This window comes from Diuraphis noxia, unplaced genomic scaffold (assembly GCF_037042655.1).
Source record: "Diuraphis noxia isolate RWA-SAM2 unplaced genomic scaffold, SU_Dnox_SAM2 contig0002, whole genome shotgun sequence".
NCBI classification, from domain to species: domain Eukaryota; kingdom Metazoa; phylum Arthropoda; class Insecta; order Hemiptera; family Aphididae; genus Diuraphis; species Diuraphis noxia.
In genome coordinates, this window is record NW_028301712.1 from 28,813,010 (window position 1) to 28,831,323 (window position 18,314).

General features: G+C 27.2%; 3 protein-coding genes across 6 annotated transcripts; 1 reads left to right on the plus strand and 2 right to left on the minus strand.

Moving 5' to 3' along the window:
- Window positions 1–256: 256 nt before the first annotated feature.
- LOC107173939 (uncharacterized) lies at window positions 257–2,901 on the minus strand. The gene is made up of 3 exons (XM_015524692.2): window positions 2,009–2,901; window positions 825–1,453; window positions 257–757 (listed from the first exon to the last, which is right to left on the minus strand). The coding sequence occupies exons 1-3, from the start codon at window positions 2,600–2,602 to the stop codon at window positions 469–471; spliced, it is 1,512 nt and encodes a 503-aa protein (XP_015380178.2). The 5' UTR covers window positions 2,603–2,901; the 3' UTR covers window positions 257–468.
- A 204-nt stretch (window positions 2,902–3,105) lies between these two features.
- Window positions 3,106–18,133, plus strand: LOC107173929 (MKI67 FHA domain-interacting nucleolar phosphoprotein-like). Of its 3 annotated transcripts, none has more exons than XM_089220759.1 (8): window positions 3,106–3,736; window positions 6,464–6,682; window positions 14,242–14,283; window positions 14,424–14,585; window positions 14,672–14,783; window positions 14,853–15,070; window positions 15,983–16,039; window positions 18,005–18,133. In XM_089220759.1, exons 1-7 carry the CDS (start codon window positions 3,503–3,505, stop codon window positions 15,992–15,994), a joined length of 999 nt encoding a protein of 332 aa, XP_089076885.1. In that variant the 5' UTR covers window positions 3,106–3,502; the 3' UTR covers window positions 15,995–16,039; window positions 18,005–18,133. The 3 variants fall into 3 exon arrangements, with proteins under 3 accessions (XP_089076885.1, XP_089076884.1, XP_015380161.2); XM_089220758.1 differs by having other exon boundaries at window positions 3,107–3,736; window positions 15,983–16,034; XM_015524675.2 differs by lacking the exon at window positions 6,464–6,682 and having other exon boundaries at window positions 3,118–3,736; window positions 15,983–16,034.
- Window positions 6,811–10,171, minus strand: emei (transmembrane protein 161-like emei). 2 transcript variants are annotated; one of them, XM_015524729.2, is made up of 11 exons: window positions 9,724–10,160; window positions 9,059–9,162; window positions 8,804–8,951; window positions 8,530–8,723; window positions 8,244–8,459; window positions 8,058–8,174; window positions 7,823–7,996; window positions 7,571–7,745; window positions 7,406–7,502; window positions 7,211–7,326; window positions 6,811–7,152 (listed from the first exon to the last, which is right to left on the minus strand). In XM_015524729.2, the coding sequence occupies exons 1-11, from the start codon at window positions 9,727–9,729 to the stop codon at window positions 7,033–7,035; spliced, it is 1,467 nt and encodes a 488-aa protein (XP_015380215.1). In that variant the 5' UTR covers window positions 9,730–10,160; the 3' UTR covers window positions 6,811–7,032. The 2 variants fall into 2 exon arrangements, 1 of the variants encoding a protein (XP_015380215.1); XR_001506384.2 differs by lacking the exon at window positions 7,406–7,502 and having other exon boundaries at window positions 9,724–10,171.
- Window positions 18,134–18,314: the final 181 nt, after the last annotated feature.

Here is an 18,314-nt window from a genome sequence, read left to right on the forward strand (position 1 = left end):
AGTGAAGTTATTATGATGGGATTTTTTAAAATCACTTTATATTTATATAGAACAATACAAAATATTTATAATTACACACAAAATGTACAATAAATTTTTCAATATGGTTTCAATATTTATAAAAGTGAATGTACTAAAATACACTAAATGATAAGCTGAAGAAACTAACATGATTCCTAATAAACAGCATAATTAAAAACTATTGAATAGATAATTGAAGAAATAAAAAAAAAATGCAAAAAAAAAAAATCAATAGTAAATATCAAAATTTGGTCTTGTTTTTGTTTTTGAGAAATTACAAAACTGATGAAATAAATAAATTAAATATATTGAACATACATAAGTTTAATAGTAAAAACAATGGTATAATATTGAACATTTGGCCTATATGAGATAATTAAACACAAAAGTGCATTTGCAATCTTAATGTAGGTATGTGAGAAAATCAAATTGAATCAAAATTAATACTTAAAAAATTTCTTCAATTTCTTCATCGTCTTCAATATTTTCTTCGTTGTTTTCTATTAACAAACTATCTATATTGGATGTATCACTACTATTATGTGATACTAATTTATGGCCATCTAAATGTTTTACACTTTTGAAATGACCATTGCACGCATCACAGTAATTTGCAACTCTGTCTTCTAAATTACGATCTTTAAATGACCAGTAAACACTATCTACATGTTCATCGGAATGCTGTTTCATTTCTAACATATCCAAAGCTAAATAACTGCAATCTGAAGCAGTGCATCTAAAAAAAAATATATATTAGAATTATTGATAATATAATCGATAAAATGATAATATTGTTGACTTACCGTATAAATTTGTTCCGTAGCAATTCATCACGCCATTTGGTTAAATGGTTATAGGGTATATCATATGACTTTCGTTTGACAGAATGTTTTTCTTCATATTCTTCGTCAACCTCTTCAGTTTTACGTTTTATAGGCTCTTTATTTTCAGACTGCAACTCCAGACCATCTTCAGTTTCAACTAATTTGAAACCACACTCTTCTTCAGTTAAGTGTTTGTAACCTTCTTCATGATGGTGCAAAAGATGTGTTTTTAGTTTATTTGATGATGTGGTTCTACCTCCACAAATAGAACATTCAAATTCATCGTCAAGATATGGTTCAAAGCATGTAGCAAAATGATCATTCATATCGTCTACATCAAATGACATGTATTTGCAAGAGTTGTGATTACAATGTACATAACCATTTTTTAAATCTATTATCCACTCTTTAATTTGAGTATCAGTTGGATTGTTAACATTCACCTCAGAACAGATAGATTCAGTATCAGCTAAATCTTCTTGCATTTTCCATTGAGAATAAGTTACTATTTTGCTAGCAGGATTTGTAGAACTTGATGTTGGATGTCCATATTGACCCATTGGGTAAGATTTTATTTTATTATCTTCATCAAGATCATCTTTTTTTTCCTGAAATAAAAAATAAAAAATTTCACATAAGTATATTGGTACTTTTAGATTCATTACTGGGATAGTAATTTTAATAGTAAATGGAATTTTTAGAAATATTCAAATTAAATGTTATACACAATGTTTGTGCCACAAGAGAAATATACTATTTTGCGCATGTAAACTGATAGCAGCAACTGTTATGAGAACCCAATTCCCCATTTTATGCCATTCAAATCATTCAATATTGCAGGAATACACAGAATCAATGCACTTTAGTCGGGATACAATGTACTTTTATAGCGCAGAGTACAGGTATCTTATAAAATCTTAAATGAAATATAAAAATGATATAATATCATTATAAAACACACTTAAGATTTTTTTATGTGGTAAACATTGCAAGTTCTAAAATAGTAAAATATATTTGATAAATGACTTATGCAGACCAAATAAATCAAAATAAAATCCTTAGACTTTAATTGAGATTGTTAATTTATTATTAATTATACCGTAAGTAAGCAATTTTGTATTAGGTAGATATAAGATAATAAATTAATAAATACACAATCTTACCTGTTTTATAGGAAACAGTAAATCTTTATGGTGATTGTTTTGGTGGAATTGAAGAGCTTGTTGTGAAGATGTATAACCTTTACAATGACGACATAAAAACTTAGAGGATGTGTCTGGATCTTCACCAAGACACTTTTCATAGTGTTGTTCAAGCTCAGAAATCTTGTAACTAATGAAATGACAATCAGGCATGAAACATTGAGTATATCCACGAGTCTTGATATCAGTTGTCCACAATGTTAATTGTTGCTCTGTGAGAGTAGGTTTTATTATAATTGACATTACATCAGAATCCTTATGATTGTTTTGTTTATGATAATCAAGTGCTTCTTGCGATGTTGTTTGACCACCACACGTTGGGCAAACAAAATTTCCAGCTACTTCACCACGACATGTTTTGAAATGCTCTCTCATGTCGTCTATACAATAAGCTATGTATCGACAATGCTGGAGATGGCACCGGACAAACCCATTTTTGTTCAACATGATGGTCCATGATTTTATGTGCACTGGTCTACTGCTTCGTTTTCTGAACAGGCCTTGTTGAACAGGTGTTGTGGGAGAAGTTATGGTCATCATTACTTCTTTGGACATATTACTCTATCTAATGTATATGGTTAATAATATCAAAATATTATTTCAAAAACTTTTTAATATTAAATTTATTTATTGATAATTACAACACGTTAACTTAATTGTTAAACATTTTTCAGTAGACTATTCGTTAGTTACACTAAGTTATTTCAATACAATTGTAAATTTAAATGAAATTTGATAACTACCAAACTACTATAATAAGAATACCTAGGTGTTTACTAGTAGGTATCTGTAATTTGTATATAGTTACTTGGAACTTGGAATTTGGATAACTATAGGATTTGGGAACCAGGATATCGGTATTGATGCTTTGTTACCACCGTATACCACAGTAAAACCGTTTTGGTACTTTTAATAAATGTATATTATTCTCCAAGAAAATCCTTTTAATTATGATTTAAGGTTATATTGTTCTGTGATAAATGATAATACTGATAATATTATTATTCATCGAGATTACGATGTAGAGAAGATTACATCGTGATCGAGATTTATTCTTTATCTCAATGCCTTCTCCAGTAATTGACACTGTTGATGCATTGTTAATATTGTTATATTCTGTGGTTCAGTGGTTGAAGTGTTAGTGTTGAACTATTGACAGTTCTATGTTTCAGCACAATCTCACTTCTCAGAAGTCTAATAGTAGACAGAACACAAAAGTCGGTACTTAATACTTAGTAACCGATTAATAATTAATAATTTTATAATCTTATCAACTTCTTGTTCACTACTACACGATTTGCAATTTACATATAAACATATAATATTGGTCGGTGCAAACTCTAGAAAAGTTTAATGATATTAATCAATTATACTGAAAAAGGGATATCGGTTATCCAGTCATATTATATTTAATTTAAATATAAGTACCTGTGATATTTTTATGCTGTATTTAAAATGACTTTTACAACTGAAAAGTTTTATGGCGGTTTAACCGTTGGTCTCCTGATTGGTCTGACTATCAATACGATCTTTAATTATATTGTTAAAACTATAAGGACAAGTCAAGATGAAAAAAATGTGGGTAAAAGTCAACAACAAGAAGCCAAACCTAATACAAATGGAGAATTCAAAATGGCATTACTGGTTCGTCATGATTTGAAAATGGGCAAAGGCAAAGTTGCAGCACAAGTGAGAAAATTAAAACTAAATCATATTTTATAGAGATGTTACAAACCATAATATTTAAGTTCTAACCAAACTTTTCTAAATTATGATTAACAAACTCGAACAAATCTGTACTTATATACTTAGTTAGACTTGAACTGAACTCTTCAAATATTTCATCAAACTTGAACCGAATATTAAAAAATTCAAAATTGGATACCTATTTATTATTTTATTTCAAATTTATTGATATTTAATATTTATTTTTTATTTCTCTGGTTAGATTATTGAACCGAACTATTAAGGATTTGGGTTGAACAGTTTGTGATATCTCTAATATTTTAGTTTTATTTAATTGGTTTAAATAGTTCTTATTTTATCCCAATTTTGGGGTGAATTAAAAAATATTTTTTTGGTGGAGGCTGCAAATTTTTATTATTATAAATTAAGGGTATCTTTTCTGAGGGTATATGGCCAAAGTGAATTTTCAGTTATTATAAATTGAAGATCTAATTTTGTTAGATACATAATCATCCATATTTCTCATTTCTCATTAGTCATTACTAGAGCCCAGATTCATAGGTTTTTGCATTTTTTTCCTTTTAACTTTTTTATATTTTTGTTAATAATCTCCACGAATCATACAAGTTGGAATTCACTGCTGAATTTTTATTTTGCATATTTTACTGTAAATGCATATTTGTCTATAAATACATATTTGTTGCATATTTCAATGAATGCGCAGTCGCCAAATATTTTTGGCCGGTAATTTGGGTAGGACTCGGAATTAACGACACAGTTTTAGATCTCAATTAAAATACATATTATATATACATTAACATTAGAAATAGTTGAGGAAATCCCATTGTATAAAAAGAAATAGATAGTTCATCTGTTGTAATCTAATCGTTATATCGTCGGTATTGATATAAATTATAATTCATTTAATTTTATAATATTACCTACAGTTTATTAAATAAACATTTAGTAAACTGTTCTCGAGTTACAACCGTGCCGGCAATTGACATCCAAAAACAAGGGCCTAAAAATATTGCTTAAAATTAACAAAGTATTGTTAGGGGAAACGGAAGTAGTTGAATTAAATGAAAACTATCAAGACCCAAATATTTTAAACTCTTTCAAATTTGCCCCGATAACGTCGGTGGATTGTGAATGATCATTTTCTATACATAAACATTTACTAACAGATAGACGGCATAGTTTTACTGAGAATACACTTGAGCACCATTTTATTATTCATTTTAATCATAAAGAATAAAAATTAAAAACACATTATATTAAACTATATTTTTTTTTTTTTTTTTTTTCTGTTTTAACCGACGACGCCGCGGGATCTGCTTTCGCATTGCTATTAAACTATATTTATATAATTATTATATGACATTTTATTATATCTTATTTTTTTATGTTTTTTTCACATACCTACTTAATTTAACTTTGAAATTTGTAAATACATATTTTTTGCATATACCTATTAATGATTTTAACTGCATATTTTAATAATTTTACTGCGTATTATATGGCATATTTTGATACTTTTTATTGTATATAAATCCGGACTCTTGTCATTACTTACTGGTTACTACCATCAACTGCATACACAATAAAAATATGTTAATGATTTACAAAACAGGAAGCCTAGTTATAATTTAAAATCTTTTTGCAGTTTATGATATAAATATTATTTAGCTATATTTATTGCTAATTTGTATAGTAAGAATAATCAAACATCTATCGTAAAAATATATTTCAGTACTGTGTTTAAGTAAAAATCTATATTGGTGTAAAATAATGTAAAGTTATTGGCTTAATAATCCAATCTTCAAGTTTTTCAACCTCTTTCATGCAGGAAGTTCATGGGTAGTACGAAGAAAATCTTCCTTTATAAAAAAATGGAATTGATCATTAATCAATATTATTTTATTTTATTTTTGTGCACTAAACGATTATAACATAATAATTTTGAAGTTCCTTACAAAAATTAATTCAGTATGTACAGTATAATTCAACCATGATTCAGTACATATTGTGTGTAAAATAACGTATATTTTTTAATTTTTGTCTATTTCGTCTAGTGGTACATGCAAATTTTCAAAATGTTTTGGTAGTTCATAGTCTAGATAACATGAACTAATCTGGATAATATGCTGATGTTTGAATTTATATTTTGTACTAATTTATAAGTAATCAAATAAATTGAATTTATTAAATTTATTGAACACTTTACTGATATTTTGCCCCTTGTTAGTTAGTTTTTCCAAAATATTATTTTCCAAAGTACCTATAATTGTATTATTGTGTAGTGCTCACATGCAATTGTGCACTGTTATGAAGAAAGCTTGAGGTTAAAACCAAGAGAAATAAATAGCTGGGAGTCAAACAATAAACCAGTAGATATATTCAAGATAGCAGATGAAAAAACCATGTTAGAGTTTCAGCAATTGGCCATTGAAAAAGGATTCACTACCTATGTAGTAGTAGATGCAGGCCGTACTCAGGTCGCTCCCAGATCTAAGACCGTGATGGCTATAGGTCCAGTTGAAAGGGAAGAAATTGATTTATTCACTCAAAATCTTGAAGTGTATTAATAATAATTATTATTCAGATTATGATTGTATATTTTTTATAGTTCTTTGAAATAATAATAAAAACATAAGTTACTTAAGTAATTTATTTTTGAAGTCCATCTATATTAAATATATTTAATTGAATAAATTATGGTTGTTTTAGTGTGCAGTTGCATCAGTTATTGCGTACAATAAAACTAAATTGCTCAATTTACCCTCTAAATGTGCTAGAGTTGTTTTACGAGCACCAGATTTAAAAACATTAGAGTGTATTCAAAAGCAATGCAAGTTATTTGGCATTCCAACAGCAATTTTTACTGAAAAAGATCAAATGACAGTTTTAGCTATTGGCCCAGCTAATGAAGCTTCTATAAATGCTCAGGTGCACAATTTAAAATTATATTAATATTTTTATATTATGTATTATACTTTGTATCAAATAATAATTGAATAGTGTTTAAAATTAAAATATTATTTTGAACACATTACATTTTATCAAACCAACAAACATATACATCATAATTTTTTATTGACTTATGTTTTAAACATATACAATTAATTTAATTATTAAATAAAAATAAAACTATTAAACTAAATATTCATAATATTGACTGATTTTTAAAAACTTTTCATTTGTGTCTTTTGTTAAACAATTAAAATCACTTTTTACAACAATTTTACTTAGGAATTGTATTTACATGTTCAAAAACAAAGACACTTTTAATTGGGTAATTACTTAGGTGCTAAGTAAGATTGGTAGAACACGCCAACTGACAGAGATAGAAACCATGAAAAACATATCCACCACGTAGCAAAGCCAAATATTCCTCGGTATACATCTACTGTTAATACCTAATAAATAATACTGTAATAAAGAAATTTAAGTTATAAAAATATTAATAATGTTTACTTGTTTCAAAGACTGAATAGAAAAATGTGCTTGATTAGCTTCAAGTAATGAATTCTGATTACTAATATCTATTACCGGGGAAGAATTGACAATAACTTGAACCCAACTAAAGTTGCCTGAAAAATAAGTTCACAACATTTTGATTATATAATTTGAACATTAATTGTATAAATAGTCATATAGGCAATTTTTTACCTAAAGTTTTATAAAAGAATATGAAAAATAACATCATTACGAGCGGTATAACATATTGTAGCACTACAACACAAGTGTAGTAAAAAATCACAGACACCTTGAAATTAAGTAAAATAGTTAATTTAAACAAACAGATATTTTTAAACAAAAACCAAAGAATTATACTTGTTTTTGTAAGTCTTTATTGGTAATTCTTCCAGCTTCTTTTTTTTGTTGTTCCAAACGCTCTTGAGCCATATTAAGATAAGCTTGCATAAACGTAGGCATCAGATATAATCTTTGAAATACCACTAATACTACCATCCAACAACGTAAGCTTTCAAATTGTTCTAATGTCATTCTTAAAAATAATAATAATAACTTTAACAATCAGTAATTATTCTTTATAGTCAAATATTTGTTTTTCAATATATTTACAATGGTTTATTTAATCCAGAAAGATTTTTCGCAGTTAATAAGTCCACTGCTATTGGTTTTACCCAAAGTAGAACTAGTAAAAAATGAGTTATTAAACTAAAATTCATAAAGCCTTTAATGAAAGTTGAACTACATGAAAAATATTTGCCATGTAACTCATTGCATTCATAATATCTAAAAAAAGGTAATAAAAGGTTAATATCATTATAATAGATTATGACTTTAAATTTGTCACCTAAGACAATCCCAATGCATTTTTGCTGTACGTATTCCAGGAAATACAAACATAGCCCCTGTAACTGCACACCATAAAGCTAGGAAAAATTTTACAATTAACTTTGATGCAGGTCCTCTAAAAAATATAAAACAAAAATGTATTTCATTTAAAATTTTTATTATAATGTAATACATTGATAATTACTGTGAAGATAAGCCATGATTGTTTAAAAATGCTGTTGAAGTTTCATTAAAGCTTCTATACGCAGTATCCAACCGAACATCAAGTTTGGACTCGTCTATGACTAAAATAACCATAGCAATGACTAAATGAATGCAAGCTGCAACTATTACAGTTGAACGTTCACCCGAAGATTCAAAACCACGAAAGTATTCTAAAGTCAGAGACATAAGAATTTTGCTAAATATTTAAAAATTAAGGAAAAAGAACAATTTTTAAATATATCTGAAATTATTCAATAAAAGGATACAATGTAAAAACAATGACGATTGAACACCATAACATACTAAGATTAATTTCATTATCAATTGGTGAATAGTAAGAGTATATTTCAGTACTTAAATAGACTAAAGCTGCATATAAAGAGAAATTTACTAGCCATTGATATTCCATAAAATATCTGAGCTGATATATTTCATGTTCTTGAATAGGTTGACTCTCTAACTAAAATATATGGTAATATAAAAAAAAAAAAAGATATTTTTGTATTTATTTAATTTTTACTAATAAACATAGGAACTCACTTCAATGTCTAAATTTTTGGGTATTTGAAATATATCAATATTATCATTTTGAGCATGTATAGGTCTCTTACTTGATTTTGAATCTTTTTTCTTCAGCCCTGATAACTGTCTAAGCTCTTTATCAGTAGGGTGTAAATAACGAACAAGTCTAACAACAAAAATTATATAAAACTACGGTGTCAAATTCCAACAAACAAAATTAGTAAATTTACTCTAATGAATTTTTATAAAAAAAATTGTCATCATACTACTTACCCTGTGGAACATAGTGTCCAACGAGCAAAAGAATAGATAGGACTAAGACGATGTATTAGATTAATGGCGATCATTGTAATAATTAATTGGATACCCAATAAAGTCTAAACAAACAGATATGAGTTATTGAAGATACTAGTAGATAATATGCCAAGTTTAATAAAAATACATAAACATACATTTATTTTTTTATATAGTTTATTGGTTTTTATTAAATACAGAATTAACAAAGCTCTAACAGATATCAAAAAATAAAAAAATAAAATTAATTAGTTATTTGAATACAATTTTTAAAAGAAAACTTTTATGACTTATTACAAATTTCATATTTTTAAAAAATTAGTTATTAAACGTATTATTAAAACCTGAAGCAAATAATTTTTACAAACAAATACATAAGGTTGAACTGAATTTATTTAAAGAGCATTAAAATTATTAAGCTCAATTTTTTTTTTTTTTTATGTCTCATAATATTGCTACTTGTTATGTTCCAACAGTTAATACTAGAAAAATATTTAAGGAAGTATCTATGTATTGTAAATACACCCAATCAAAAACTCTACATTCGCAAATACAATAAATATGTGATATTTAATGAGGCACTATTTATTAACTTCTGTAATTTTAAATATTTAAATAATATGCCTAAATAAAATAAAGTTTACCGCCATTGCGAAGGAGTCCCAAACCGGCGTTGTAAATCGACGTCGCTGCAGAACACAAGAGCTGCCTGGATTGACTATTAATAGACTGACAGAAAAGCGGGATTCAGATTTTAGGCCGGCTCAAGCCCGAATCGGTCTACTGTTTCACTTAGGTCAAAAGATGGTTTTCTCTTGCCTAATTTAATAATATTGTCATCGTATCACATAGCGTATAGTCACATCAATAAGATAATCTATTAGATCCGTAAGAATTTATATTACTATTTAATCGTATTTGTTTCGCATTGCATTTATTTAAGGACATGTTCGATTTTTAAAATTTTAAACACCGTCAGACCTCCTTATCAAATAACAATAAAAATAATTATGTAATGTATTATTTATTTACAAAAAATGTGTGGTTCCTAAAGTAGTTAGTAGATACCACGAACCACGGACTTGATACTGTCGGGTGTGCGGGTATGAGGGGTACGGTCAGTAAATGTTAAACCGCTCCTTTAAGTGGATCTGGCGCAATCTATGAGAATAACTTTGCAACCTAATTAAAACACAATTTGCATGGTATAATTACATATTTCAAAAATAAAACATAAATATGGTTATTTTAACACATCTATAAATCATTCTATATACTGTACATGCTTTAAACATACTGTTTTAAATTGTTTATATCCTTATCACCTCCGTAAAAAATTTAAAAATGGTTAACAACTGTTATGTGTTACTGTGTAAAAGTCGAAAGCACATTAAAAAATACTGGATATTTCAAGCTCCGAAAAATAAAGATACTTCTGAAATATGGTCCAAAATTGTATCAAAAGTAAACCACAAACAAACTACTGTGAAATATTTGTGTGAACTCCACTTTAATAATGACGATATTATAAGTAATTATTTTGGTAGTTGTAACAGTATGCCAGTATTAAACAGAAGTAACTGTACCGTGTTACTGGCTGGTATTATATTATTTGAATAATTATAATAATTATTAATCCCAACCATTGTATATTCTAATTTGTTTGGTAATTAAATAATATTAAATAAATTTATTTTCTTTTAGTTCAAGTTCTACAAATAAACGTTATAAGTGTGAAGAATGTACAACATATTTCAATAGTTCAATAAAATCATCTGCAAATCTTGTAGCTGAACTAACAAATATAAAATCCAAAGACTGGTTATTACATCCTAACCATAATTTATTTGAATTTATTAGGTATATAGAAGATTTATTTACCCAGTACTGTAAATATGCTGATGTTTTTGAATTAACAGTCAACCACATAACTGAAAATAATAAACAGTTTTTGTTTCCATGCTCCCTGCATAAAACTGATGTTATGTCTGATATAATAACATATTACATTACAATGTGCATGCGGCAGTATTCAGTATTTTAAAATAGAGAGCAAAATAAATTAAGTAAAAAAAAAAAATTTTCAAAACTAGTCAACACTTAATTGTAATTTTATTACTAAGTAATATTTTTAGTTTAAATGTATAATATATAAATACAGAATCATAGGCGGATCTACGGGGTGTGCCAAGGCACACCCTTATGTATAGAGAAAAAATTAAATAATATTAAATAATAATAATTAATAATATAATATATACTCATTAATTTAATTTTAGTTTTTTGTAAGTATAACTGAAATCAGTGTTCTGAATCAGTCTGAAATAATGAAAATTTAATAAAAGTAATAATTACATAAATTTTTTAATCAATAATTTTGTTATTTTACATTATTAATGAAGAATTTAAATCACTACACTGTCTATTGTCTACAGTTCTACACGTATTTGTTTAACGTTATTGTTAAATGATATTATTATTCAATGTTATTGTCGTCAACATAAGCGTGCGTAGGTATTCTTGGCAGGGGAGGCAATACTTTAGCTAAGGAGGTCCAGACTCCAATCCCCCCACCCGATTTTCTCCAATTGGTAGGTATAATATTATATTTTGGTGTAGAGGAAAATCTCGCAGGGGAGGCAACCGCCTCCCCTGCCACCCCCGTGCGCACGCTTATGGTCGTCAATACGAAAACGTCACGGTCAGTCTAATGGCGGTGGTAACTATTTTTAGCGAAAAAATATTGCCTTTTCTTGGAAATCGACGTCGCGCTGATAACGATAAAAAAATATTAATAATAATGATAATACTTTTGGTAATTTGTATTTCATTTATTTTTTCATTATTTAATGTGATGTGATTTGTTTATAGCCTTATTCCCTATGTAATATAAAAAAATAAATACAAAAATGAGCCGGGCACATTCAAATATAAAACTCTGGATCCGCCTATGTACAGAATGATAAATATTTTAAATAATTTTCGCACCTTTTTTTATTTGGAGTTTATATATTTTATAACCAATTAACAAATGGTTAAAATTTAAAAGTTGAAACATCTAAAACACTAGATCATAGTATTCATGGTAAATTAAGGAATAATATTATTCCTTATACTATGCACTAGATGTTAATAATGATGTTCGTCGTTACTTGTTACTTAGTATTACCAAATACTATAAATTGTTCATTTTAAATATAATATGTAATAAACAATAAATTAAAGTTGGAAATCGATAAATTCGTCACAATAAATTATAATTTATGATAATAATTTATTTATAATTATAATTTTACTCTCTCAAAATCTTGGAAATTGATAAATTCGTCACCTAACTTCAAAATTAAAAAAAAATTTGGTAGTTCATCACTAGTTAAAATAAAATAAAACTAGTTAGCCCATAAATATCATATAAACATGAAATAATATTATGGTATCTAAGGCGCATGCACATTAACAATTCGACTAATTCGGGTATCGAATATATACACGAATGGGTCCGTAGTCCGTGTACGCTTTATCTACACGGGCACCCGGGTATCTAGACACAGCGTAAATTATAATATAATATTTTATTATAATTAAATTTAATGGTTTTATATATTGCTAAATTCAAATTATAATAGTTAAATAAATTTAATAATACACAATTCGTTGCGAATACTTCAAGCGAAAATATAATACATAATATGTTATAATAAGGCTATATTTTGTATTTTTTTTTTTAATGCAAAATCATCTTGTCCAGGGAGGCGATTTAATCTATTCTGTGATTCTACCAGTATTTCAAATACAAAATTGGATTATAAATACATTTAATTAACTATTTGGCTCATAATTGAACACTCATGGCCATGGCTTAAGATAAACAGGTTACGAAACTACCCATTAAAACTATACAACAGAAATTATGCCCAAAGATTCTCGTACATAAACAGCTGATGGCCCGTGTGAGAATAGTAGCTAGCGTTCCTACGGCCAAAAACAATTTTATTTATTATTAATGTTAAACATTTACCCGCGAATTTTCATTATTGGATAATGGATATTTGGCATGACAAATTATATATTATTTGTCATGATGTTTGGGATTTAGAATAAAGATTACAATACAAAATACAATATTCAATAATTTGCTTTTGTAGTGTTGCACCAATTTCTATTTTTCATCGTTTTACTTTTTAGTAGTTTATTTTATACACTTTACGACTATTTTTCTTTATTCCAATATAGTTTCCAACAAGTGTTGTGTTCCTGGATGTAGTAAAAGTGCTGCATCTAAATTTGGTGTTCCTAAAAACATGTTGAATGTTTGGGAAAATATTATTGGGTGTCCTTTAAACAGGAATTTAAGAGTTTGTGCAAACCACTTTAAACCTAGTGATATTACATCAACATGGGAGTCCGGTAATGGTAGTAGCCAAATCTCGGTATGTTCTATAGAAATCATATATGATTACCTAATACAATTAGAATTAATGTGAAATTATATTTTGAAAATCAAAAATAAAATAAAATTAATAGAGGCAAAAAGAAACTTTCAAAAATTTTCAAAAATCTTAAAATATTGTGTTGTTTACGGTAAACAGTTTACTGCCTTACTTGGGCAAGTTAAAACTAAAATACATGGCAAAAATGCAAAATCAAAAAGTATCATGGAAAATTATAAATAAAGCTAAATAGTACCGCATGGAGCGCTGGGTATCATTCTCGCTGGTATCCGAGAATTGACAGACTAGAGCCTCAATAATCACAGCTGCGTTTCGTAACCTGTTTATCTTAAGCCATGCTCATGGCCAATCTGATTAATTTAGGAACACATGGATATTATGTTTTAGTCGTATGGTGCACTAAAAAAAATTGTATAGACATTTTTTCTTCTATGAAAAAACCTCAAATTCTCGGTCTCTTTCACACACATGTTGGCTTCAATGATTTATACGTAAAATCCCTATCAAATTATCATTCCTGCCTCCCGGACTCCCGGTCTATTCACTATTCACTCTATTTTAATTTCCATTATATTTCTATGATCAGGACCGAAGGAAAAGTTTCATTTCATTAAAAACCTAAAGGTCGTTATTTGATTTAACCGAATATTTTAAATACATAATTCAGTCGCGACCATTACAACTCTAATTCTTATTTGTTTTTCTTCACAGTTCACATCAAGATCAAATATGTTTAAAAGTGGTTTTATAAAAGTAAGTAAACACCGAAAATAGTATTTAACAATGGTTATATTTTAGTGTATGTGTTTTACTCATCTGATATAAGTAATAAACATTTAGAATTTTAAAATATTGAATGCCATGTGTTAGTTCATTTAATTTATTTGATTTAGCTTAACAAAACCGAACCGCCTAAAGAAAAAACCACAAAGGCATCCAATGATAGGGGTGTCGTGTATCTTGGACATGTGCCTCATGGTTTCTACGAAAATGAAATGAAACATTATTTTACACAATTTGGTGAAGTCACAAACATTAATATTCCCAAAAGCAAGGTATTTGTCTCACTTTCCATTCAATTCTACGTTTACTTAGATTTGTATTAACATCAATTGAATTATAACTTCGATAATAATTGTAGAAAACAGGTAAAGCAAAGGGATATGCATTTGTCGAGTTTTTATACCCTGAAGTTGCCAAGGTAGTTGCAGAAACCATGAATAACTATTTGATGCATAAGAAAATTCTTGTTGGTAAGAAAACTCATTGGAAAAAATCAAAATATGTAAATTTTTATTTTTAAAAGTGTTATATATTTTTAGCTAAATACCTCGAGCCAAACCAAGTAAAAAGTAACACATTTTGGCGTAGCAACAAGAATAATATTCCTTTAACAATTAAAAATAGGTCGATACAAAGAAAAGCAATGGAAAGACCATTAGACCCTAAAAAAGAAAAACAAAGTAAGATTGCATTAAAAAGACGCATTCAATCTTTACAAAATAAATTGAAAAGCAAAGGAATTGAATATGATGTGCAAGTAAGTTAAATATTTAAAAATATTATATGGTGGACAGAATTGTCTCGTATTATACAGGAATATACCGCATTTCAAAAGTATTTCCTGTTGTCTTTACATAAGCTTCCCTGACTTTAAATTGATCCATTATTTAATAATATGTCTATTTTCATGCATAGAAAAATATGTAAAGAAAATAACACAAAATTAAAAATATAATCTTCATATATCTGTTTTAAATACCAATATTATATACATAATGCATTTGTAGAACAATATTTTTTTTACTTTTCTTTTTAATGGATCTAAAATATTTGCTTTTATATTATTGATAGAACATAGGTATTATAGTTAATACTTTTAAATACTAAAAAGTATTTGTAAAATTGTGATCAAATTTCCATAAAAGATTGTTTTATTATTTTTGTAAACTACATTATTCAGTTATCATTAAAACATTAAATATTTAGGCATTTCATTAAAAATAGATGTTTAAACATTTATAAAGATTAATTCCCTTATTTTTGTACTTAATATCTAGCCACCCTAAATATTAAATTATAATATTTAGATTAAAATAAAGCTGTTTACGCCGCAAATTACTTATGAATTATGATATTATAAATAAATTGTATAATTTCCTTAGAAATATAGGTCTCCATCTCCACTCGTATTGTTTTTTGTATACAATTTCATCGGTTTTCAATTTAACATACTATCCAACAAAATGGGTGGCTATCTATATACCACAGGCCTCCCCAGTTTTATTTTACAAAATACTACTGTGACCAGTTACAACATCTCAATAATGGAATATACTTTAAATAATAGAAATCTACATCAGGGAGAATCCCTTAGTTTATTTATTTATGTAAAATACATTTGCAATTTATTCCAACTTTGAATTATATAATTATATTTTTTTATTTACAGATAGAAGGATAGTACACCTGACTGATGCTACATATCTAACCATTTTGAAAGAGTAAGGTAATCATAATAATTATATTCATTGCACAATATTTATGGTTTCTAATTTTCTATTGCTTTATTATTACTTATTGTATATTTGTAACCAAATCATAATAACTAAGGTTCAAGACTTGAGGCATTTGCTTATTTTTTTAGTTTTTTTAGACATTTAATCTAACAGAAAGTTATTGCTATTTGTGACTTGTGTTGTATTACTGCAATTTCAAATATTTATTAATTTTGGAAGTGCTTATCTTTGCATATTTAGGTTATTTTTAGTGATGTGTAAAACAGAACATTGTCAAAGTATCGTAAACCCTAATCTAACCAAACTTAAAATTATTCAAACAAACATCATTTTTAATTTAATATTATTTTATTTTATCATACCTAATCATAATAATATATAAAATAATAGTTAAGAGGACGTCGCACCCGCATGTTTTCTCCGTCTTACACGCGTACAATAAAGCAAATTGTACGCTCAGAAGAACACATGTAGCTCCGTTAGTTTAAAAATTAGAGTGAATTTATCTCTTATAAAATTTAAAGGTAAGATTATTATCTAGATAACCTCATAAGCTTTTTGTTATATTTTAATTTTAAAGCGAGTTATGACTATTTCAAGATGTACAAACAATTTACAATGTTAAAATGCTCATAACTCACTTTAAAATAAAAATATAATAAAAAGCTTATGAGGTTATCTAGATAATAATCTTACCTTTAAATTTTATAAGAGGTAAATTCACTCAAATTTTTAAACTAACGGAGCTACTGCCCGTGTTCTGCTGAGCATACAATTTGATATGTCGTTAGACAGAGACAACATATGCGGGTGAGACGTCCTATTAATAGTTTGATACTATTATGATGCTTACATTTTAATTAACATAAAGTAGAGGATATAAATGTTTTACATTGTGTTCGACTACCTAAGAATATTTTAAAGTTTAATTTTTGAACAATAAAAGTTGCTCAATAGTTGTCTATTCTCGCGCAAATTCCACCACTAAACCTACTTAAATGCTGGTCGCTGCTTTCATCAGTGACGTCGCCACCAAACTAGATGATATAGTGGGAGAAATTTGGGTACAAAACCACAGAACTTGATCATTTGGATGTGAAAATTAGTTGCGCTCTCTCAGTGGCAATAGTATAATTTCCCTTTTTTATTGTATGTTTTCTGCATTGAGACAAATTAAGTAATGGCCAGTAGACAAATTGTAATTGGTTTTTGAAGTCTTGGAATAATATATTCAGTAAAGGTTTGGTTTAAATACTTGGTATTTTATAACTAAATCGGAAAAATGTGGACGTTTTTTTAGTCTATTTTATGATTTTAGATGTCACAAATCCTAGTACTAATCTAACCTAATTACAACTTTGTTTTTGTTCATACAAAAAATATATTGACTATTAATTAATACCGAATTTTATAGTTTTTTAAAGTTGAAAGTTTGTTAAATTTTGGCAGTTCTGAAGTTAAGATTTAATCCCATTAAATTTGTACCAGGGGTTTTGTCAATAGATGAAATATATTTTATTACTTCCTAAGAAATATTGAGAATAAAGTTTTGCAATAAGATGTATATTATTTAATAATACAAAGCAATCGTTCCTCAATACAATTTGTGAGTAATTAGTAATTACTAATTACTAATTAGTATAAGATACATTTAAAACATAAAATCTATACAATAAGGTATCGTCTATATAAAGTGAAGTCTAGACTCCAGAATACTGTACAATTTGGCATAATACAGTTGCAAGAATGATTCATTGCTTGCAAGAAGTAAAAATATTGTTGCATGATTATTCACCCTTTGTTTCTTTAAAAATACTTATTTAATTTAAGAAAATTTTTATTTTTATTACCACTAAATTATCTTAAAAACTAAATAACTGACACTAAAATGTGATCTACAAACCACCCATAAAAGTAAGTTATTATTAGTAAAATTTATTTTTATTTTTTTATAGATTTAATACAGAATCAACATCATAAAGAGGACTACATCTTTAGTTGAAATCAAAAATAATGATATACAACTAATATTATGTATGTTATGTATGTTTCTTGTACATAAAGATATTTTATATAATACAAAATGATTCATGTTTATACTAATTCACTACACGCTCCTGCCTATTTCCCACTGTTTAATTTAAGTTTTGGTTAGAAGTCTCAACATCTTCTCAGATCTCTTAACACTGGTTTGTAGCTTGATAATATTACATTATTTTCTTGCAGTTGGCAGTATAATTTAACAGGTAGTTACGAATAGTCAAG

Bases quoted from the DNA above. Each gene is read 5' to 3' on its own strand.
- LOC107173939 (XM_015524692.2), bottom strand. From the start codon at position 2,602: ATGTCCAAAGAAGTAATGATGACCATAACTTCTCCCACAACACCTGTT. The intron at 1,454-2,008 runs GTAAGATTGTGT...TTTTTATTTCAG, and splicing joins TACTGTTTCCTATAAAACAG to GAAAAAAAAGATGATCTTGA. The intron at 758-824 runs GTAAGTCAACAA...ATTTTTTTTTAG, and splicing joins CTACGGAACAAATTTATACG to ATGCACTGCTTCAGATTGCA.
- LOC107173929 (XM_089220759.1), top strand. From the start codon at position 3,503: ATGACTTTTACAACTGAAAAGTTTTATGGCGGTTTAACCGTTGGTCTC. The intron at 3,737-6,463 runs GTGAGAAAATTA...TGGTTGTTTTAG, and splicing joins AAGGCAAAGTTGCAGCACAA to TGTGCAGTTGCATCAGTTAT. The intron at 6,683-14,241 runs GTGCACAATTTA...TTTTCTTCACAG, and splicing joins AAGCTTCTATAAATGCTCAG to TTCACATCAAGATCAAATAT.
- emei (XM_015524729.2), bottom strand. The intron at 8,175-8,243 runs GTAATTATCAAT...TATATTTTTTAG, and splicing joins AATCATGGCTTATCTTCACA to AGGACCTGCATCAAAGTTAA. The intron at 7,997-8,057 runs GTGACAAATTTA...ACCTTTTTTTAG, and splicing joins ATGCATTGGGATTGTCTTAG to ATATTATGAATGCAATGAGT.